Source organism: Strix uralensis, chromosome 18 (assembly GCF_047716275.1).
Source record: "Strix uralensis isolate ZFMK-TIS-50842 chromosome 18, bStrUra1, whole genome shotgun sequence".
Classification (NCBI taxonomy): Eukaryota; Metazoa; Chordata; class Aves; order Strigiformes; family Strigidae; genus Strix; species Strix uralensis.
In genome coordinates, this window is record NC_133989.1 from 4,103,151 (window position 1) to 4,128,002 (window position 24,852).

Here is a 24,852-nt window from a genome sequence, read left to right on the forward strand (position 1 = left end):
AAATTAAAAGAGCAATTGCACCAGGGTCCTGGTCGGGAGGTGGCAGCAGGATGGCAGGACCGGTGAGAGGTGGGTAAGGCAAATATCCCAGCTCCTCACCCTCTGCCAAAGCTTTTAGCCACGAGGGAAATACTGAAGGCAACCAGCACCAGTTTGGTCCCCTCCTCCATTCCCAGTTGCCCTGACTGTGCTTCTCCAGCTGGCCCCTCCGCCAGCTCCCGGAGCACCCCTTTGCCCGCGGGGATTCATTGCTTTTTCTCTCCTTCAACATCTAGTTGGGAAATAGGAAAACCACCTCTGCACAGTGGCCAGAGAGATACCAGCAGGCCCGTGGGAGCTCTATAACCACACAAACTCTCCGTACCCTCACTCCAGAGGCAGGTCTGCATCTTGTTCCTATTTTTGCTGCTCTCCTCTGTTTTCCAGGCAAATTATTGAGGAATCCTTCACTTGTCTAGCACCAACACAGTCTTCATCAGCTAATACCACCCACAAAAATTGCACAATAGAGTTTTGTGGCTGTTTGACGTTCATTTTCAAGCTTCCCAGTGTCTCGTAGGCCCTGTGAAAGAAAGGAAAGAAGAACAAAAGAGACAGGTGAAGGATTATTTCTTGCTTCCCCTTCCCTACTAACAGGCAATGTTTCACAGCCTCTGCGTGGCAGAGAGGCGTGGGAAGCAACAGGATAAGAGGAGTTTCTGTGGGTGCTTGTTTTGGGATAAGCAGGTAGGGGTTGTTGTGCAGGCTAAAAGGAGACCTGGCTCCTGGCATCCCCCAAATTCTTGCTCCTATATATAGGAGCAGGAAAATCACTGACTGACCGTCATCCCCTGGAGGTGCAGGATCCGATCAGCGACCCTGTGCATTACCAGCCGTGCTGAGGCAGAGGACAATGAGCAGGATGATGGCAAACACCCTCTAGAAGGAAGACCCAGCTCCTGCACAACTTGTTTTCCTACAGCTCTTGTGTGATTCAGTCCCTTAATTCACACCGGAGGTGTCTAACGTTGTTCCTTGTCCTCAGCTTCTCCCAGCACCCCACCTCCCGCCTCCAGAGCAGCTGCACCCTGGTTAGGCAGAGGTCAGCACTGGCAGGACGTGATTAGTTATTGCAGAGAGGAGGACTTTCAGTTTTCATTTTTTTCCCCATTATTTGTTCCAGGACGTTCTGAACTCTGCTAAGTTCACAGCAACTGTTAGATTCGGTGGCAGCTATGTAGCATTTGGAATCCCCCAAAGACAGCTTAGCTGAGCGGTTTCACAAGGAGTATCATAAGTGCAGTCAGAAAAGTGAGAATTCTGTTATTTACAGGAGCAAACTCCCTCTCTTTACAGAGGAACAGGCCAGAAACCTCAGCGAACACCAAGCTGGGTGGTGAGATGGATTTTGTTGCTAAAACCCCAATAAACAGACCCACTGGAGGTTTCAGCTCCTCTCCAGACCCAGGAGAGCTCTGGTTCCTTTGCCCTGTACTATTTCTCTCTGCACAAATCCACATGACTGGCTTGTCTAGAGGCCAAAGCAGCTCCAGCAATGTCAGTTTGGGCTTGGAAGGGAAGGACGGTAGATACCAGCACAGGCAAAAACATCCCGAGCTTCACTGCAACTTCACCTGCTGTGAGCTGATGCTTCCTAAATGCTTTGTCTTCCTCCTGTCACTGTGTCCCTTTTAATCCCTATTTCCCATGCTTTTGTAGTTGGATGCCTGACAAACTCTCTATTAGTCTCTGCTGCCTTATAATGAACATCAAAAGGAAGCTGGAAAAGATGAGGAATCAGAGATAAGGACCTAGAGAAATAGCTAATAGAAGATAATACATTAGGCACACCGAGGCCCAATATGAAATACATTTTCCATCTGCCTTTGTGAGACAGATCTAAGGGCAGGCTTGGTATTGTCACAAGCAGCCAAAGATAGGGGTTGAAACAGCGTTTTTTATGAGAAAAGCCAGGAGTCAGGGAAAATTCTTGTACAGATGAAGGTCTTTCTAAATTAGACTGATCTGGACATTCTAGGTGATGTTGGCTCAGGCTTTGGAAGGCAACGGGTAGGTGGGGGGAGCTGCATCCCTCTAATGCAACCTTGTAATGGGAGCTGAGCAGAATCTGGCCTCTTCAAACATGGAAAAGAAGGGTCATGGTGGCTCACAGGGGGTGGAACAGGGAGCCTGGCAGAGCTGATGAGGGCTGGAAGGACAGAGGGATGTTTCCCTCTCCCCAGGAAGGGAACCTTCCTTCAGAGAAAATCCATTTGATAACCGACTATGAAGCTGTTGGACCTTACAGCCTTTCACAGAGTGCCCTTGAACGTGCTTTTAGAGGCACAGCCACTTGGAATTCCTGCTAAGAGTGACAATAGCAGCACCTCTGGTAACTTTTATCTGAGAGATCACCCGTAGGATCTCTCAGGAAACAGATCTGAAGGTCAGCCCATGGTGCCCATCTGACAAAGGTGCTGGTCACAGCCCGTAACCATACAGTGACTGTTTGGACAGGCAGCTTTGGTCCAGCCAAGCCAGTTCTGCCTGCACCTCCACTTGTAGCTTCTACCTCCCCAGCATCTCCTCCCTGCCCTCCTGAGCAGCAGAGCAGAGTTGTCCTGTCCTCTTGGGGACAACCCACATGCTTCAGATGAGGTCCCCAGCGGGCACAGAGGTCACCGGTGAGGAGCTGTGTACCCATCCCAGGGCTCTGTGAGTGCAGTGCTGGGACATTCTCAGGGGCTGCGTGTAAACAGGAGCCTCTTCTGTTTCTCACGACTGGCTCAGGTGAAGCATCCTCTGCCATAAAGAGGTGCAGCCCCGCCTGGAACCACAGAGGTTGCCCTGTCTGCATGGGAGAGGGACTTCTGAAGAGGGTGCCTTGGTGAATGAGAGTGCTGCCCATAGGATCTGGACAGATGCTGCTGCATCATTTCACAGGAGCCACTGGAGAGGGAGAGATTAACAAGAAGGTTCAGTCCCTCCTGGCTAAACACTGTCCAGCAGCCTGGAGACACCAGGCTTCATTATCAGGGGCTTTGCAGAAGTCAAATTGTCAAATAAACAAGTTAAAGCTAGCTAGACTGCTGATTTTCCTAATCTCAGCAACAAAGATTTTCTTTGCCTTCCACTTTTCAGAAAAATACCTTTCTTTCTATGCTGTGTTGCTTTTACAACCAGATGTGCTTGGGAAATAAGTACCAGACAGCGAATCCAAGCTTCTACTTACAGAAAATCCCCTCAATTACTGTGTCTGAAGGACCCTCCAGTTTGTAAGACACTGAGCACCTGATTGGGAGTGTTTGGGGACAGCTTCTGCTCTCAGCTACACTGGCATGACTCTGAAGGAACTCTCTTGGTTCAGTCAAGTCGTACAGAGACAAGAGCAAAGTTGTATTTATATTTCTGCTTGGAGATGATCTGGCAGAATGAGAGCTACATTGTCCTCCCTGATGCACACAATGAATTAATGCAGTTGCATCATTGTAAGGGAGAAGAGAATTGAGCCCATGTTGAGCAGTGGTAATGAATTAAACTAAATTAAATTTTGATACATATTAGAGATATGTTAGTTACTATATAAAGTAATATACTTAATTAGCCCAGGAAGTCTGTTAAATATTACATGAGGTTACCAATGAGTTCCCCGTGGGCCAGCGGGAAGTGAGGGAGCTGACATTTGTAGGTCTTCTCCCATGAGAACCTGGTGGTAGCTCTGAAGAAAACCATGGGCTCCACAAGTGGGCTTAAACTCTACCCCTCTAATTGCTTAATGTCATGAAGTTTTATGAAGTTTGATGAAACGTTAAGGAGCACAATGCGCTGCAGCTTGCACCAAAGCCCAGAGAAACCCAGCTCATTTCTCTGCAGCTGCTCTGTTTTTTCCATCTGGCTGGGAACAGCACTGGCTTCAGTTAGAAATTGTTTAGTCCTTCCCAAATGTCTTCATGTCATTCCTAACCTACACCACTTACTGCCATTAAGAGTATTAGGAATGAAGCCCAGCCCTGCTTCTTTAAACTGTCCCCTGATGGAGTACCAAATTTAACTGATACTTTTTCAACAGAGCTTTAACATTTAGTCCTCCACGTGGCAAAATGCTTCCAGCGTCATCAGTAGCAGCTGTATATGGACATCATGACTTGTTATTCAGCCCCTGCTGTCTCTCTGTGAAAACATCTATTGGTCTTAACACTGGCCGCCAACTCGGTCCAAGCTGACAGATGCAGGATGACTTTTGTTTTTATTCCCCTTGTGCTCTGAAATTTTCATTTCAAAATGCAATATTGAATTGTCCTTGACAAGAACCAGGTGTTAATTCTGATCAGACAGCTACTTCATTACTAACCATATTATTCATCCTGCTCTGCTGTGTTTTCCTCCCCCAGAGTAGCTAAACTCAGCGTTTTCATGCTCACAGAAGTGCAGTTGGTTTGCACAAGACTAGAAATGTGACTTTCTCTGATGACAAGGTGATTTGTAATTTTAAGGAGTTAGTTCCCAAGAAGCCAAAAACGGTCACGGCAGTTTGGGACTGGTCCAACTACGAACAGTCTCCCTGTGCTAAAGGATACATTTTTGGACACTTTGGGAATTTGGATTTGCAGGTTACAGCTACAGCTGGGAACAGAAAGAGAAGGAAGGAGAGGAAAGAAGAAAAGAAAAGAAAGAAGTGAAAAGGTGTAGGACTTTTTCTGAATACAGATGGACACATACGATGCCCAGGCTGGGGGCAAGTCCCCTCCAGTGTTTGTGGTCCATCTCAGAGATGCGGTGGCTTTGGTGCCGTTGGTGCTGTGCAGTAGGACTCTGAGCATGTGCTGCTGGTAGGGTAGGGATGTTAGTGCTCTTCCTACCTTTTTGAAAGCTGGTTCACAGGGTATATCTTTGCATTTTTGAGGACTGTATCTGTCATCATCATCTTTAGCCAACATCCAACTTGCTCAAGTAAGTCCCTTTGCAGTGTGGTAAGGAAAAGACCTGCCACCAGCAGAAGCTGTTTTGACATCTGACTGAGCAGCAGGATGAAGCACACCCAACAACTAATTTCATGATGTCACATCCAGGTTTGGATTGCCATGCTATTTTTCAGTACTAATAGCTCTCCAAGTTTGACAGACAAGTTGTTCTTGGGTTTGTTATTAAAAGAGAAATATGTATCAAAGAGTAGCATTTCACTGCAAAGGTATCTCTAGAATGGGAAATGCTCCCCTGGCATTTTCTGTGTCCTATCTTCTGATGTTAGGTGTAAAAAATTTATATTGAGGTTTGGCTTGCCCTTTTGTGCAGTAGCTCATGGTCTGGCAAAGCAGGAGCTCAATGGCTCCTCCGGAGATTTCATCTGCAGTCACTCTGGGATCACTTTTCTCTGCCACACTGCACCCACGTGTGCTGGTAACTTGTGAGGGGATCTCAAGAAAGGGAATTTTCCAAACTGAATAAACATTTCCCATGATGAAAGGCAGAAGAAAAGGAAATAAAACAAAGGGACTGGTTTCATAGTGACAGATACTTGCATGAATGCCAGAGCACTTTCAACTCTCATCAGCAAAGACATGAACACAAAGAGGTTTTTTAATCATCTCTGTCTTTAAAGTTTGTTTCTCAGACAAGCTGGCTCCATGGGACAGAAATAAGCAATGGAAAAACTACAATTCATGCACAGCAGTAACAGCACCTCTCCTGGAGGTTTGGAACTTGACCTGTCTCCAGCCCTGCACATCCTCATTGCCCCCTGGACGAGCAAACTCCTTGGTGTGGAAGCTCTGCCTCCATGGAAATACAAAGACAGACATACATCAAAGAGAAGGTGTCAAGAAAGCTCTCATTTCCCCATTAAATGTTACTGATGCTAATGTGCCTTCTGATTTCCATAACTCTTGTTTTCAGGGCACAGCTGTCCTCACTGAGTAATTGCAATGATGCATATCTAAACCTGTACCAAAGTGCAAATTCCTCCGTGGGAGGGTGGGATGAGGCTGATTAACATCCAGGGGATGTCCCTACAGATTGTGAATAACCCCCTTGTCATTAGCACCTAATTTACCAGTTTTATTTAATTTATTCCAGGAGAAACAGGACGTTCCATCTCTCCCCTTCGTGAAGAAGAGATAGCGGTGCCCAGACGGGCGCACACATGAGCTCACCCGCGGGTGGGATGCTTTGCCCACATATCTGTGCCCCGCGACGGAGGCACTTCTGATGTCAAAGCACTGTGTGATCCCTGAGCTGGAGCCAAACCCATCAGTGCAAGCACTGAATTATAGATGTGCCTGCAGTAGAGGGGCAGCAAATTTCTGAACGTTTTTGGCCATCTGCTGCCTCATGGAGTCAGGGGTATTTGCACATAGAATTTGGCTGCAACCATCCCAGTTGGTTTGGACTGGGATGTGTGTGAAAATGATTTCAGGACATGTCTCCCAGCACAGGGAGCAATCCAACTCCTTACATCTGGTTTTCTTGGTTCATTAGAAAGATAAGGGGCATCTAACAAAATCTAAGAACCTGAACTAGCTTCTAACAACATCTCAGCATCTCTACAGCACTCCTAAGAAGCTGAAAACAGGTTTTGGAGCATGGTTCTCCTCATCCAGTGTTTTGGCGTATGTCGTCTTGAGATTTTCATGAATTGCAAATAAATGCTTGAGGTAACCAGTGACAGTGGTCCAAGACAAAACAGATGCATGTATAATAGGCTCTGATTTGACATGGACTATAGCATATGCCTTGTAGCTCAAGGAATCCCTCGAGTGTTACAGTGAAAACATCTTGAACTGAGTGGTTAATAAAACCATAGTATTTTTATAATATGGAAATTATGGAGATTTAATAAAACTATAGGATGCTAAATTTTAGAAAGAAGGAAAATTAAACCTGGCCTATAGAAGAAGGTGCCCCACTGGGAAGAGCTGATCCCAGGACTGTGGGATGGCCAGCATAATCAGTCTGCACCAAAAGTTTACTTATTTGGACACGAGTTCTTGGAGGAGACAGAACTTCTCTGTACCTCCTCTGTCCAGCTTGTAAATCTACGTGCAATTCTGCAAGTCACAGGAGAAAACAAACGCGATGCTGAACAGAGGAAATATGTCTGTGTAAAGGAAACTCCAAATTGGTCCCTGTAGGACCTCCAAACTAAAGTAATAAACAACAGACACAGAAACAAGTGGCACTAAGCCACATGCCTACAAAGCATGTACAAAACAGCCCGTGAGTCAGACCGATGGCCTGTTTCCCCACAGTAACCAGTACCAAGCAGAGTGGCGATGGTCACCAGCGAGGCTTAGCAAAGCCAGCAGCAGCTGATGGTCCTCAGGCACCGCGCTGTGATGTGGCAATACGCAGACTTTGCAGTGCCCAAAATCCAGGATAGGGCCAACTGCTAAATTACATCCAAAGCTCAAGTTCCCTAAACACCAGGAGGCTGCAAAAGCCCGAAGGCTTCACATCATAGAGAAAATCCTCAGAACAGGCATCTTACAAGAGGGTTATTCACTTCTTACTCACTCTCTGCTTGAATGCGAAACAACTTCCAAGTGCAGACTTCTCTTCTAGTACAAAGCAGCCTTAAAAAGGCACACATTACCCTTGCCTCTTTTTAAAGATACAGAAAGTCTGCAGAATTCATGTTCAAGCTAAATGCTTCTCAAAAATAAAGTAGGAAGGAAGCAGAGAGGGGAGGAGAGCTCCCGGCCCCCTTGCTCAGGAGCCCTCCAGGAGAGGAACTGCTTTGCAGACAGTGGCAGCAGGGCTGCTCCAAGCTCTTCACCCTTCCTGGGGACTTCTAGGGCTTGTCCGCTAGCACAGCTGAACCACGAGTGTGTGTCCAGGAGACACTGAATTATCTTAGCACCCAGGCTGGGAGCTGTGGCTCTCCCAGTGCCTCGCTGCAGCCAGCTGGGACGTCCCTGCAGCAGGTCAGAAACCCTCGAGAGCAGGGTCAGGAGGAAGATCTGGGCTGGGACCTCTGCATCCGCCAGCCCCTGCTTCTCAGTCACAACCTCAGAATAAACAGAAACCAGGCTCAGGAGAGCGTATAGCTGAGCTATAGCTCTGACCCTCCAGAAAGGTCCCATTTTGGCCCCTGTTTCTACACCAGGATTAAGCAGTATTCAGGGTCTGAGGCTTTGGAGGCCTCCCAGCCCAGAAGAGCACCTCATGGCCTGACTGCAGGGCGATCAATACACCCTATATGAACATAGATAAGCACTTATGAACATATGGGATATCTACATGTGGCATAGGTACCGCATAAAACAGGTGAAAACATCAGCTATTATACCATCTGCTTGCATGTCTGCATGTAACCTGCTTTAACCACCCCTTCTAGGTTGGGTGATTTCCTTTGTTTTATTATCAAGATAGCACGTTTCCTGAAATATATTAGAAATATATTTGTCTTTCTGCTGAAGCAAGAAAGAAACATCAAGACCACGAAAACTATAGTCTGCTAAGCTCTGTCATCTCCTATTTACCTAACACTCCTGGCAAATTACCCTGGATAAACAATAGAGATTTGTCCACACTGCATTTTGCAGATCACTTTATAAATTACCTTGTGTAGAAAATACAGTTTCTGCTTTCTATCTGGATGGTGAAAACTCTAAATAATGAATGACAGCTAACAAACAGCGGAGAGCTCCTAGTGATAATGCTGCAACATGCACACAATAATTTGAAATTTGTAAACATTTCAATGAATAGCTAGAGATTACAAATAATGCCAGATCACAGTCACAGAATGAAAGTGGTCTGTGGGTTCATTAAACATCACGGGAGGGAAAAAAAAGCCCTTTCTCCATCACATCTGAGAGGATATGCACAAAATTCAGGTCCTCTCTGCTGCGGCCATGCTGCAGCTGCACAGCCAGGCTGCTCCCCACCGCGCTGGGAATTCAGTCGGGTGTGTTGTTAAATCTGACCTTCCTCAAAGCAGCGCTGAGGCCACGCACGAAGTTTCTCAGAGCCTCGCTCCAGCCGTTATCCCACATGCAGCATCCTCTGCTCTCCCACCCGCGGCTCCCACGAGCCCACAGTGACATCCTCCGTCGGGAGGTGGCAGCGGCGGGGACCGAGTCCTCTGCTTCGTAGAGTGTTTGGGGACACTTGGCTCCCTGAGGAAGGGGACACAGCGCAGTCAGGCAGCTGCAGGCCTGCCCGGCTGCCTGCCCGTCAGACACAGCCTTGCCTGCACTGTCCCGGCACAGCACCCACGAAAGGAAAGTCCAGATCTGAACTCAAAGCCAGCGTGTTGTCTCAGTGCCAGGAGAGTTAAGGGACAGGATGAAGCTGATCCTTGCTGGAGGCACCCTTGGGTGGGGGCCACCAAAGGCCACCCTTGTGGGAGCGCTGAGAGGTGCTCTCACCTCCCGGCTCTGCTGGCTGCAGATGATTTACCATGATTTAAAAGAGCCCTTTCAGCCTCCTCCCAGCAGCATCAGCATCTGTTATCAAGACAGTGACGGTGGTGGTGGGTTTGAAGAGGAATTCTGCGAGGCTGTAACAGTTCTGATGGGAAAATAGCTTTTGGAGTAGTCAGAAGGCGGCAAACCCCCTGGGCATTAGCTTCATGCATGTTTCTTGGTTTGCACAATTTTCTTGCTTTGCTTTTTTGATCTCTGCTCTTCAAAGATATACACAACTTATCAGACTTCCCCAGAAAGAAAGGGGCTTGGCCAGGGTCTCCAGCCAGTATCCTTCTCCGGTTTGCAGTGCTGATGCTCTGCACATCCCCGTGCTGTTCTCGAGCTGGAGATTGTGGTGAGCTGATCCTACCTCGGTGACACAACACGCGAGGAGACGTTTCCACTCCTGCAGTCTGGAGCAGGTGCTGCGCACAGTGGGGCTACAGTGGTAGGTCACTATCCTGGAGTATCACCAACTGAAGAAAGTATTCAAACAGAAGTTACTCTCTCTAGCTATGAAACACTAAACAAATGGAAGGAGGGGAGAGCATTATTCACCTCCCTGGATCTGGGGGCTGTGGGCAAGGACTCCGTTTGCAGAGCAAGTGGCATGGCCACTTGGTAAAGAGTCGCCTGCTCCCAGGCAGCTTTACCTCTTCCTCCTGCCGCCAGTGAGGGGCACGGGCGAGAGCATCACCCTCCCTGCTCCCCTGCCCAGCGAGCCCTCCTGGCTGACCTCTGATTAAAAGGGAAGTTAAGCCTTGACCTCCACTCCTCTCCATTGAGGAAGGGACCCCGAGGCAGGAGCCATAAGCATTTCCCATGGCCTCTGTCTTGAGGGAGGATGCTTTGGGGAGAGGCAGCAATGTCCCTGAGGGGAATGCAAGGGTACTCTGGGAGAATTCAAGGATGCTCCCGGGTTGAAGGGGAAGGAGGAATGTAGGGATGTCCTGGGGGGGTGCAGTGATGGTCTGGGGTAATGCAAGGACACTCCTGGGTTGAGAGGGGAAGAGGGAATGGAGGGATGATGCTCGGCAGAGCTGCAGGGATGCTCTGGAGGGATGCAGGGATGCTCTAGAGGGATGCAGAGATACTCTGGGGGATGCGGAGATGCTCTGGAGGGGTGCAGAGATGCTCGAGGGGATGCGGGGATGCTCTGGGGGATGCAGGGATACTCTGTGAGATGTGGGGTTGCGGCGAGGGGACGCAGGGGAGCTCAGGGCGGGAGTGCCAGTCCTGGCGGCCGCGGGGCTGCGGCCCCCGGAGGGGCGGGCCGGGGCGGGCCAGGGCGGGGAGGGGCGGCAGCCCCGCGGCTGCGGCGCGGCGCGGGCCATGGAGAGCGGCGGGGCGCTGAACGGCTCCGCCGCCACCGGGCGCTTCGCCGCCGCCGGCACGGCCGCGCTGGGCGCGCTGATGGCCCTGCTGATCGCCGTCACGGTGGCCGGCAACGCGCTGGTGATGCTGGCCTTCGTGGCGGACTCCAGCCTGCGCACCCAGAACAACTTCTTCCTTCTCAACCTGGCCATCTCGGATTTCCTAGTAGGTAAAGTACCGCCTCCGCCGGGCTCCGCGCCCGCCGAGCCGCTGCCCGGCCCGGCCCGGCAGAAACTTCGTGGCGGGAGCGGGGAGCGGCCCCCGGGCTGTCTCCTGCCCGGCTGCTCTGCGTCCCCCCCACCCGCACCCCCGCGGTCCCCCGCTCCTGCCCCCCGACACCCCTCTGCAGCCCCGAGGTCTCCTCCCGGGGTTCCCCGACGGCTCCCCCCGGGCGGCGGCCGCAGCGGGGTGCGGGGCTCTTGCGAGGCGGGGGAAGGACCCGGCCCGGCGGCTGCGGGTCCCGCACCTCGATGGAAACGGACCCCTCCGGTTGCAGGTGCCTTCTGCATCCCCCTGTACGTGCCCTATGTGCTGACGGGGAGATGGATCTTCGGGAGAAGCCTCTGCAAGCTCTGGCTGGTCGTTGATTACCTGCTCTGCACCTCTTCGGTCTTCAACATCGTGCTGATTAGCTATGACAGATTCCTCTCGGTGACAAGAGCGGTGAGTCCTATCATGGCAGCTGAGGGGGGAGTAACTCTCCTGCTTTATTCTCCAGATTCTCTGCGGTAATTAAAAGCTCTTTGAATCCTCCAGAAATTAGGAATCTTTCAGCATGGTGATGGAAAGCAATAATTATCCACAAATACATCATTCAGTTGTGGTTTCAGATTAGTATTTCTGGCATAATTAAATCACTTAATGTTCGGACCCCAGTGTGCAGGTGTTTCCTTCCCAGATGACAGGATAGTAGTGTACAAGTGAGTCAGCAAGGTAAGCAGACCTATTCCTAACTTGCAGGGGCTTATTATCTCCAGGACAAACAAGCAGATTGCAGTCGGACTCCCAGCTTCTCCTTGGCTACCAAGGCAGTAGATCGCAGTGTCAACTTTGCCAGGGCACAGCCGTGAGGTCTCTGGGTATGCGGTGAGATGAAAGTGCTCAGCCTTTTGCAGGAGGTAATGAGCAATTCACAGGCAGATCAGGTCCATTTTCTTGTTCCCTGACTCCAAATACAACATGGATTAGCTACGAGGCTCGGAGAGAGCTGGGGCTAGATGCCTGCCTAGCCTGGGAGTTACAGAGACTAGCAGGGGACAACTCATGCAAGTGGTGGGGTGCAGCAGACCGCTGGGCTCCAACCAAGGCAGTACATTTCCACTAAGCAGAAGCCATGTCTTGTGGAGCTGCAAGTTGAGGGTTTTAACTCTTCCCTGCAGGAGTGTGATTTATCTAGCAATTGCTCCTGTTGCCTATGGTGTATGAATTTGTTCGATGGGATATCGCCTAGCAACTTTCCCAGAAACACGAACAGTTCAGTTGTGAAGAGCCTCAACCAGTTGGGGTATGTGACCATACTTAAGGTTTCCCCATTGCAGGTCGCCTACAGAGCCCAGCAAGGCAACACCAAGCGAGCGGTGCTGAAGATGATGATGGTATGGGTGTTAGCGTTCCTGCTCTACGGACCTGCCATTATCAGCTGGGAGTATATATCAGGCCAGAGCATCATACCCACAGGGGAATGCTACGCTGAATTTTTCTACAACTGGTATTTTCTCATGACAGCCTCTACGCTGGAGTTTTTCACCCCTTTCATCAGTGTAATGTTTTTCAACCTGAGCATCTACCTGAACATACAGAAGCGCACCAGAATACGCCTGGATATTTTCCATGAAGTGCACAACCAGTCCTTCACTGAAGAGATGGAAATGAGCCCAGAAGCAAAGCTTTCTTTGAAATGCTGTAAATGGGAGCAGAAGGAGCCAGCTGAAACCCTCGACCTCTCTAAGAGCAAGGCTCAAGCAGCAGCCTCCACTGCCAGCCTGGGTGCCAAAGACCTGCTGTCAACAAGCTGTGAGAGCTCCGGGAAACCCAAGTGTTGCAACAAAAAGAGCTGTAAAAATGCAGCATCCACTCTGTCCTTAGAGAAACGGATGAAGATAGTGTCCCAGAGCATGACCCAACGCTTCAGGCTCTCTAGAGACAAGAAAGTGGCTAAATCACTGGCAATCATCGTGGGCATTTTTGGGATTTGCTGGGCACCGTACACTCTCCTGATGATCATCCGTGCTGGCTGCCATGGCCACTGCATCTCTGACTACTGGTACGAGACTTCCTTTTGGCTGCTGTGGATCAACTCGGCTGTCAACCCTGTCCTATACCCTCTCTGCCACTACAGCTTCAGAAGAGCCTTTATTAAACTCCTCTGTCCCAAGAAGCTAAAGATCCAACCTCATGATCCCCTTCAGAACTGCTGGAAGTGAAGGGTGTGGATGAGAAGAGCCTTGTTGTAACACACCTGTGTTATGGAAAAGGACTGTACCTTGCTGGGAGCACTGGTGTGGGGTATGTGAGGAAGGCAGCAGTGAGACCGCTATTCATTTATTCTAGTCCATCAACAACAAAATCAGGCAGAATAGAAGGGTAAGAGTTTTTGGACATGAACCACAGGCAATGAAATCTGTGTCCTTCACTTGCAGGTGCCACAAAAGAGCTCTGCTGCCACCTAGTCAGCCAGAGCTGCACCAGCATTTTGCTAAAATAAAGAAAAATTAAAACTGAACAATAAAAGCTGGCAAAAATATCTAACCTAAAACCACTGGACTAAACTACAACCTACCTGTTTGTAGATCTGATTTCTCCCATAAACGGGAGCGTTTTTTCCTTACACTTAAGATACTACACATATGTGATGACACAGAAAGAAAAGAAGGAAAATACCCATTTATCATTATTGCTACAGCAGCTACAGCCATAGTCTAGACCCCGGTTGCATGTGGTGTAATAGATGCCCCTTCTGCTCCCCAAGAAGGGACAAATCTCTGCCCGGAGTTTACAGCCAGACCCAGAGGTGCCGAGCCTCCTGAAGCGCCCTGTTGGCATTCCCTGATCCCTGCTTCAAAACCGATCCAATGTCTTTGCGTCCAGCCACCCACTGCACACGGGAGCACTTCCCTGCCACCCGGAGCTGTGCGGCAGAGCCAGCCCTGGCCCTGGGCCTGCAGGACACGGGAGCCCTGGCAGACCCGAAGAAGAGGGCTGCTGTGCCTACGGGAAAGGTGCCAGCAGGGTATCAGCCTCTCCAGTCTCCCTCGTGATGACCCAAAGACATTTTAAAATCTCTTTTGCAAGATCTTAAAAATACTCTTTCAGCAATGTGTTAGAGAATGACAAGCACTGAGACAAGTGAATCTTGTGTTCCTTTTTTTAAAGTTAGTCCTCTTAATTTTAGCAAGTTTCAGAACTCTTGCATGCCTCCTTTTAAAATACATAATTTGAATGGAGACCTGGGTTGAGCTGATCCAGGCAACAAGCATCAATTCTTTTCTTTTTAAATTTTTTTAAAGCAGTCAACTGATTCCACAGATGTAGCACCAGATTCAAGAGACCAGGGCTCTAGCCGCCATCTTAATGTAAAATCTTGGGCATTTTATCTCTGCTTCCCAGCTCCTGCTTCATCATATTTGCCCATTTACTCTGTAACCACTTTGGGAACAGAGGTAGTATCACCACAAAGGAAAAGACTTCAACTGCCCAGCTCTGTTGGCACTGCTTAGTGATACAGTAATACAAATGTGTAATTAATTGCCATGACAAACACTCATATTTAACAGTACCATACAGGGACACTCAAGATCATGTCTGAAAAGTACATTTACAAATAGAAACCCAAATGCTGTAAAGTAGTACCCAAAAGCTTATGATGTTGTGATTGCCAATTACACTTCGCTGTTGTAAGCAAACTGCTTTTTGGCTGATGCTGGGAATAAAAGAAAATGCTATCCAACTTTATTCCAGTGATATTTGTTGAGTAGATCAATATTGTCATCTGAAGTCAGGTTTTAAATGATGTCTTGTTTTGTGTATAAGATATTTTAGTCTTGTGACACGTTCAGCCAGACCATTATATGGCTTAAAATATATCCTTTGAAGTAAGTGTACTAAGAATTGACAGTATGTACTGTTGAGCCTGCTTGTACCTTTTCTTGTGTCTGCTACCTTCTGAAAAACCCAATAAAGTATTTTTATAAAAAACTTGCCAAATATTTTATTGTAAACGGGCTGTTGCTGGAAATGATAAAATCCAACTGAAAGAAAAACATCTATGGATTTGCCTGAGGAGATAGTTAAAGTCTATAGATTTCACAAAAAAACCAGCTGCTGAAACAGCTGAGTTTTTCTTACCTCTGGTTAACAGAGGGTGTGATGAGCACACATCACTTAATTCTTTCCAACTTCAGTTCTTTTCCAGAGCATGTTAGACACAATTTAGATCTGAAAAGGTTACATTAACACTAACTCTTCCTGTAACTTACAAAATCCACTGGCCTGCCTAAAAATGACAAAGTCATAATGTGAGCAAGGTACCACTTTCCAGCTGTGGTTCTCTTCATTTGTTCATGAAGAGAAGTGGAACCCTTGGGTCATTCAGTCTGATGACGCTACCAGCTGTGTTATACCTTAAGAAAAGGGTGAAGAAATTGTTGTGTCTGTTGGGTTTTTTTTAACCTGATATTAAATAGTGGTTACCTGCTTCACATTCTCAGCCTGCAGAAAAAGGACTTTGTTTTCTTCTTTTAAAGACTCTCCTCCACTATCTTTAGGGGATCAGTGGAAGGTCTCTGAAATACCGTAGAGGCCAAGTAACTGTTAAAATGATACTAAACTGGCTGCAAAAAGGGAAATAGGCCCCATTTCATGTGGTCTTCCACCATTCAAAGAGCCAGCTTTCTCCAGGAATATTTTACCAGTTTTCTGTTCAGATGTTCTGAAGTCATGCCCACAACACTTGTTCCTGTACTACTACTTCTGCCCCTACGTGACACCAAAGTCTATTTCTTGTACCTGTAGAGCACACATCCCTCTGACACCCCAATTTCTGCTCACCAGTCCTCAGCACGCTTGCAAATAAACACAGATTGCGTGCCATCTACTGCCACCAAAACCAGTATGATGCTTCAGGTAACTACTGGAAAGCCAAAACAGATACCAGTTATTTAACAAAACTGAATAAGATTACAGCTTAATGCACCTTGCTGGGTTCCTTCCCTTTTCTCTTTTTCAGGGGATTGTTTTTTCACAGAAATTGCTCAAAGCGTAACTGAAAGCCCAAAAATCTTATTACTTCTACCATTTTAAGAGAGAGGAAACTTAACAGAAAAGCTAGAAGTTCATCTAAGCAAACTCTCAGCTTTCTGTGGTTAACAGCTGAATCTCTGACAAAGCAGACCTGAGAATACCTTCCATACCACGGTTTTGTTACTTCTGACTAAGCAAATGAAAGAACAAAGAATTTCTCAGTCTGTCCTATATGAGATATTTGCCTGAGCAGGGACTGGCAATTTGGCTTTCTAGTAGACTAAAAAAAGAAGATGACAGAGGGGGGTGGTTTTGTTTTTCTTATTTCCTCCAATTTCCAATACACATCAAGAACATTAAAACATTATTATGGAAGAAGACCAGAGCTAAGCAGCAGGGAGCATATACTGAGTTATTTTAGCAGACTTGCTTCCCTCCTTCTATAAATTTCCCCTTCTTAGAGCTTGAATTCATTGAATCAAATTAAAGCAAAACCAAAACACATTAATACTCCTAGCTCCAGAACTGGTTTTCCTGCTCATGAGGAGCTGAGCAAGCAGCCTTTTAAAAAGGGAGTTGCAACTGTTTAAATTCTGAACAAACGTGACTTTTTTTCCACATAGCTTGAGCCTCCCATCTCAAATTCTTAGCTTACGGTTAAGTATTTATTTATTGAAGGCAAACAGCAGGTTTTCCCTACATCCATTGGTAGTAACTTTGTTCAAAAGTGATGAGACCAGCTTTAAATTTCAAGGTGACTTTGCAAGCACATGGGCTAGAAATTCCTTTCTTTCATATGTTCACACAGACAAAGAGCTAAAGCTGTAAGCAAAATACCTAGTTTTAAGAGACTCATAAAATTCATAATACTCACAGGGAGGTGGTGGAGACTGGTTTTGCTTTCAGTGACCATGATGTACCTGCACTGAAGTGCAAGTGCCATCTGTACAAGCTTTCTTAGAGTCCCAGTAGTGAAATCAATATATTTCTGTATAATTTAAAGCCCTAATGGTACTTTTCTCTGAGCTTTCAGAATGTGCTTTTGGTTTTAAAGTCCTTTCCCAAAGACTGAGGGAATGGACACATTTCACTGTGAGCCTTTGGCACAGTATTTTTATGGTCTCTGACCTCCATATGGGCAGAATTACTGAAACTTGTCTGAAAGTAATTTTATTCATTGGTGGATTTTACAGGGAAGGCATTTATATTCCTTCCTGAAATAAGAGCTCTTTCCTTGCCAAATAAAAAAGGAAAATAACTACTTATACCTGGACATGGGGTCACACCTGAGCCTGGTTTTCATACTGAAAGCGTTACGAGCTGGTTTGAAGTTTCAGAATAACTGATGACTAATTCAAATAGGCTTAAAAGAGTATTTAAATTTTGCTGATTTTTAGTGTTCAGAATATAAATGTCTATATCCATTTGGAAGCAGCAGGGACTAGGGAGCTTTTAGGCATAATCAAATATGAACTGTGAAAACACATTACCATTAGACAAGGTAGGGCTTCTTGTCAACTAGCCTAGCAAAACATTTTTTTTTTTTTTTTTTTTTTTTTTTTGCTACCATACCTGCTAATAAAAATGCCCCAAATCATATTGTCTAGACAAACTGAGCAGGCAGGACCTGTTTTCAAAAACCATGAAAGACAACTTGCTGTAATTACAAATATGCATCCAATATTTGTGGAAGCACATAGGCTTCCCCACAGAAAAGAAGCCCGGGTATTTCCAGAGAAGTTTTATGCACAGAGTGTTAGTAAACAATGTTCATGCAGCTGTAGATCGTACCCAGGAGCTTTATAAAGAAAGAGGCTGAGTGACTTCCCGTAAGACCTGTGCGGAGGTTAACAGCAGTTCCCTTCTCTTAATACAAACCTACACCCCATTAACTCGAGGATGTAAAGGTCACCACAGCGAGGTCTGTGGTCCTTTCACAGAGCAACATCTGCATATCAATAACCTATCAACGATTTTCCCTCACACCTACTTTCCTTTTTGGCTCTGTAATGCTTCCTCCCTAATCACCAATAATGAGAGATCTCTTTACACAGACAGAGGAACTTTGCTCCCACTGCCTCTCTTCAGCGCCCTTCCTCAATTACCATTCCTTATTTCTTCTCCCCAACCTGCAGTTATATAAATTGCTCCATTGTTCCAGAGACATCACTGAAGCTTCATTAGCTCAAGTAGGAGACTAGAGAAGAGAGAAAGCAAGGAGCTTTTGTTGAACAACACCTGTCTGGGATAATTAATGAGATTTGCCGAGAGGGATGGCCTCTGAAATTGGGAAGATGTGATTGTACTTTATTTGAAAGAATGCTAATGATTTTCCTTCCACATTTGTAAATGAACATGCATTTTCATAGCAGAACTAGGACAGAAAGATGGCAGGTTAGTGTCCTTGCTAGAAAGAAGTTTAACAACATGATTTCTATGAGGAAGGATCAATTTTTCATAACCCCAGCTCCCATGCAGTGACACCAGCACAACTTTGCAGCATAGACCTGGTCTTGAAAAAGAGACCTTCTCCACTCTGCAGAACTCATTCTGCAAATAGATGGGACACAAGAAGGAGTATTATCTTTACTTGTGATGTGGGAATTGCAGACAAGAATGAAAACACTTTGCTAGCTGCCCTGGATGAGTGCCACAAAAGGCAAAAGCTCTCTCGATTTCTAACCCCACAAAGCTAGCCTTTCATGCAAGGTTTCACAGATGTCCTCGCGAACCGTAGGGAACTCACAGCACTTCTGCGTTCCCTTAACCTTGACTTAAATCTCCTCCTTTCCCCCTTACCACTGCACAACATACTTTTCCACCAATATAGTCATATTTGCAGAATTAAGGAATTATGGGGTTTAGAAAAGCAACTAGGAATTCTGCAGGGTGAAAGGTATTATCTATAACCTGGTACCATCATTTTATTGAGATACAAAACTATCATTGGCATTCACTTCAACAAACCCACTGCTACCTGGGAGAGGAAGGCTCCTACATACCTCAAAGGCAAGAAAACCCAGCTCTGTCCCTAAACCTGTTGTGAGCTCAGGAACGCTGATGACTCATTAAATCTGCACCATTTTTATTGCTATAGTCCAGGATGCGTGAGTATTACTTATTACTAGGCATTTACAAGCCCCATATTCTTACTCCATAATTTACAAGCCGCTTGCACAGTCTGGGTACAAAAGGGAACTGGTATTTAATCCAATTACCAAACATTATAGGTAGAGCTATGCGTGCACATTTCTGGGGGAAGAACAAGACTATTATTTTTCCATTTGTAAAATTCTACAAACGGAAATATTTTTTTTAAATGACTCAGATGCACCAGGCAGGACATTTTGCTGTGTTGTAAAGGCGTTTCTTATACATCCAATACCTGGTTAATAATTCCTAGGACCCCCTGCCATAACATACAATGATTATGTATCAGAGATGGCAAGGAAAGGGTACAAAGGTAGGTAGTTGTGGGGGGTGTGTGTGTACAAACATCACAGGTATCCTTCCCGTGCATGTAAATGCAGATTTCACGACAAAAATAGAGTTTTTTATAGGCAGACTGTGCCCACAACTTAGGCATGTGTTCTTTTAAGCACAAAAACGCATCTGTGATGCAACACTGAGTTTTGAATTATTTTTAACACAATATCCTAGGATTTAGCAGCACGATTAACACTGAAGGAGAGCTGCATTCACAAACAACAAGCTCTCTGCTAGAAGGGCAATGACAGTTCTGGCAAATTTTGTAGCTGTTAAGTAACAGCTCACACACAGCTTTAGTCATTAGAAGCTGTTTATTAAACAACAAACAATACTGGGAGTTGCATATATAATTCCTTGAACATGAGGTTGCATGTACACCCTGCAGTGTTCATGAACTGATGATGGATTGACAAAGCAGAGCAATTACCCTCCATTATGAAAATAATTTACACTCTAAGAAGCATAAATTTAATAGACCACTACAACTAAAGCACTGTTTAGTATCTCTGATACAGCTTCTATTCAAAGTATACAGGGATAAAGTAATATGTATAATACTTGCATGAAGCCTATGTTAAGTGATCCAAGAACTAGGAATTAGGCTGTTATTCCAGCGTTTTCATGTACGTAGTAACAAAGTAAGAAAATCCTTTGTTGCTGCTGTTATTACTTTTAATTGAAATGAAGGTTGCAAAGTACTTTACAGAACTATACAGACAGAAGAATGCTGACATACAGCTACCTCTAGAGTAAGGGAAAGGCTGAAGCACGCATGGATGACTGTCATTGCAAGTCTACAGCAACAAGGTAAATTAAAACCTCAGCAGAGGACCAAAATGCCCAACATACCCTTCCTGAAGCTCTCACTCAGAAGCAGCCATGCAGACTGAAGTATGCAGAACAGTTCATCTATTTCAGAAAAAGAGCTGAAATCCCTTAGAAATTCCCCCTCAGAAGTCCCCCATGCTCCTGACCCCTGATACAAAGAGACCATCTCAAAAATAGTTTCTGAGAACATGGGTTTGAAAATAATTTGCTTTGAAAAAAACAGAAATACAACCACCCTTCATTCATCTCTTGAGAGGCTGCCCCAGCTAAAGTACTGAACAGGAGACTAAGAACTGGGAAATCAACTATTTAAGGTCATTATGATCAACTCATCTTAATAACCATGTTTTCATCTCAGCAATTAATTCACTGAGTACCATCACTATGCACCACTTTAGTAGAGTACCTTTCAATCACAGTTTGTAAATAGGAAAAATTTCTAATCAATATTAATCACTGACAACTGTGGCATGACAAGTTATCATATCAGCACGTACTAGAACAGAATTGCCTCCTCCAAACCAAAACATGAACTTTAGTTAGCCTAAATGCCACTTGTACGAGAATCTTTGCAGAAGTATATGTGTGCTGACAGGATATACCAAACTGCCTTAGAAAAACAGATGTATTAACGACCAAAGACAAGAACAAGCATAAAATATTTTGAGAACATCTGAACAAGTTCCTTGTTTATTCAATTACATTTGTGACTCTCTGCAATTATTTTCTCCATTAATATATAAACGCTCAGGCTTTACTAACATGAAAGTGGGTATATAGCTATTTTTTAGCTTGAATATTCACTAAAAGCAAATTTCCAACTGTGCACTCATTCATCAAGCGACCTGGTTAGTTAAATGTATTACTGGTTTTGTTCCAGACTAAATACATTAGCAAATTAACTTCTGTAGCACTAACTTAATTTAGTCTTAATATACAATTCTAGAACTGTTCTCTGTTGATCAGTTTCATAAGCCACTTCAATACATTTACAAGCATTAAATAAATCCCTATCTTTAGAACATTTAATTAGTGATAATTTACATAAATTAGCAGCACTGGTTAATAAACTGTTTCACATGGCAATCTTTGTTACCCATCTACAAATCAAGTTTTATTTACTGTGAAAAAAATCCTGAATGCCTTCAAAAAAACCCAGAAGATAACTGAGTTGGCTCATAGAAAGCTCCTGAATGCTAAAATGGACTGCAATAGCATGAAGAGGGTAGAATGGATACTGGAGGATTTTGGGGAGGGCAGATGCAAAGCAGCATCTGAACTGGGCATCTCTTCAGTGAGTCATGTATTTCTGTGCTTCTCCGCCCACATTCAGGTGAAGTATTTTGAAGCCACAAATGCAAATAAGACATATATGGTTAGCTGGAAGTTACACTTGTACAAGCCACCTAAAAAAGGACTAGCACTACACTAAGTTGTTTCCAGATTCCAGGTCCTCTGCCTTGCCACAGAATTTCTGTGTGACTCTGCAAGCCATTGGGATCCAAATGCAAACAGATATTTAAATTCAAAGTTTCTAAAATTCAGTGGGATGTAGACTTTTCCCAGCCTGGCTAGGTTTGGACCTCAGCCTCCTATGATTCATTTTCTACCACTGAAAGAAGGTTAATAAATCACCCTCAAACATAATGTATTGCAGTATTATATTAAAAAAAAAAAAAAAAAGATGTAAAACACATGAAATTTTCATCTCTCAAAGCCATTTTCCTAATGGTGATAAATTAGTTAATGAAGCTAGAAAAGTTTGGTTGGTATAGAAACAGAGATGAGTTAGCTTACCAAAATAAAATAAATTTTTTTATATCTATAGTTACAGGGCCATAAGGACCTTGCAGAGCTAGCATGGGACTTAACCCATCACATAGATGGGCAAGCTTCAAAACCGCAAGTTCTGGTACTGCAGATACTGTTACCAGTTTTTGTTTTTCTAGACAGAGGTCACTGTCCCAGTAATTGTTGATTAGGACTACTGTTTTCAACTTCCACTACATGTCTGGTGTGGGGGTGGGTAAGCGAAGGAAATAAACATTGTCTAAAATAATGCAGTAAAAAAATGTTGATTTAATACAGTGACCTTCTACCAGGTTATTTTTTAAATGTGATAAATGTGTGTCCTGCCTGGACAAAGCAAACTAGCTGCCCAAACTCATCTTCCTGATTTGTAACAGAGGAAAACAACAGGAAATGAATGGCCACAAAACAGTATGAGTTCATGAATAAGATAATCAAAATATGGATACTTCATCTGTAATAGCACAGATGTCTTCTTGACAACCAGTGTTTTAGCAATTACATTGCCTCATGCAAATATTTTTCTTCATAAGCATTTTCCACTTTTAGTGGAAGATTAATTTATCTAGATTTATACAGTGAATAGCTAACTTCTATCAATGGTTGATTAGTGTGTGTACAAAGGATGTACTGGGTGGGGATTCACATGTCTTTGGAAAACAGTGATGTTCCAATCTCAATGGTAATTAAGCACTGAGGAACCAAATGTCAAGATTCAGATGAAAAATCTTTAAAACTATGACCAAGCTTTTCCATATGCTAAAATTGATCCCAAACCATAGATTTTTCTAAAATATTGACTCTTACCTACACATTGACTTGATTTTTTCAGTTACAAAGACAAAAAGGTACCCGCTGGGGATTTGAATAACAAAAGATAATTTGTTCTGCCGTTAGTTTTTAGTCCTGCTTTTTGATCGGTGCTAATAAACCTGGATCTAAGTGCATTTCTAAAGCGTGCATTTTAAAAGGCGATGTAGTCTGTATAAAACATTTTCAGCATATATGAACAAGCACAAGGCTCTTCATGTTTTCTGCCTTATTTTACCCAATAACCATAACATAAAATAACAGCATTTGAGTATACTGCAATGCTACATTCAGGTAAAAAAAAAAAAAAAACAACAAACAAAACCAACCTGGGCCTGGGTCACCACTGCATTATACCAGAGTGACTCCAATTAAAATTAATGGAATATTACCAGAATAAAAAGGATTGTAACAAAGTCACACCCGTTACCTCTTACTGAAATTGATCATGCAGACATGAGTTAGTTATTAAACCATAATTACATGGTTTAATAGTATGGCTAGTCTTTTGTCTTCAGTCATCATTCAGGAAACACATATATAGTACACAAATACTTCCACTTGGTGACATAACAGTATAGCAATAAGCAAAGAATAGAGCCTAACCAAGGAATGCACACTTCAGGGAGTCAAAGCAATTTTTCATATAAACAAGGGCAGAGGAAAAAAACCCAAACAACCTAACCCTGTGGATAAGAAATGAGACACTGTTAAGACCTCCTTGGACAATCCTATTTCAATCAGGAAAGAGATGAAAAATCACTCTCAGTAGCAAAATGAAGGACAAACACAATCTTAATATTAAAACAAGGTTGATAAAAATCTCTCTGCCTTTGTCCTACCAGCTATATTTTATGTCTCAGAAAAATGGGCACATACCAGATAATAAATTTCAGAACCACATAGAGAAAAATCAAGAGTGCAGCCTGAAGGTAGCTTTGTTCTATTATCAAGAGCTGCAAAATCATTCCTCATCATTACTGGCACACATATATAACCTTCCCTCCAAATATTAATAACGTCAGTCTTTCCAGACCTCTGTAGTTCAAGCACAATTAATCCCTGTTTAACAAGACGGGGAAAACTGTTAATGGGGAACTGCACTGGAAACTGCAGTATGGAAACAAACAGAAGAAAAGAAAGCTGTTCTTTAAGAGCCAGGCACACATCAATATCAGGATAAAGTTTTAATTTATATCAAAGCCATTTTCACAATGGTGATGAATTTCATTATTAATAGAAGTGGTCCAAAACCAAAATACAACTTTCACATGAACGACAGGGCTGTAGACCTGTTGAAGGGATGATGAGCTTCAAACTTACTTGTTCTCCCTACACACACTGCACAATGAACTGCTGCTCCCAAAAAGCTTCATCTCTCATAGCTTGTATGCAAGACAACAACCTCCAGATGATGGGCTACAGCGTCCCCAAAAATAAGAGCTCCCAAAGTAAAGGTAATCTTGCTACTAGTAAAAATCCATTTTTACACAACAATGATATTCATAGAAATATTAAGTCAAAACATGTATTGTCTTTTAATTTCCATGGTGGAGTTAACAGTTCAAGCAACACATTAGCATTCCAGCAGCCTGTCTGCTCCCTATTTACATTCCACCTGCCATTCAATTAATAACTCATTAAGTAGCACGCCTGCAACACACCTCTGGTGCCAACATCAACCTTACATTGCAGGTATCAGGCAATGAGCCCAGTTAGCAACATCCTGTGGAAGACAAGACAGCAAAGAAGTTAGATTGGTGTTCTGTATCCAGCAGCTTGTACAAACACGTGCAAACTACAGCAAGGTCCTGTTCTACCAGCACTAGCATCTCTGGTTCACAGCCATTCCTGTAATTTGAATCAATATGGTCACAAGTTTTTAAACATGTTCAAGTACCTATTCACTTACCACAAA

The 24,852-nt window shown here is 44.5% G+C and overlaps 1 protein-coding gene across 1 annotated transcript; it reads left to right on the forward strand.

The window, feature by feature from the left end:
• The first annotated feature begins 10,683 nt into the window (after positions 1 to 10,683).
• Positions 10,684 to 13,609, forward strand: HRH3 (histamine receptor H3). The gene is made up of 3 exons (XM_074888194.1): positions 10,684 to 10,929; positions 11,257 to 11,423; positions 12,299 to 13,609. The coding sequence occupies exons 1-3, from the start codon at positions 10,719 to 10,721 to the stop codon at positions 13,181 to 13,183; spliced, it is 1,263 nt and encodes a 420-aa protein (XP_074744295.1). The 5' UTR covers positions 10,684 to 10,718; the 3' UTR covers positions 13,184 to 13,609.
• The last annotated feature ends 11,243 nt before the right edge of the window (positions 13,610 to 24,852 follow it).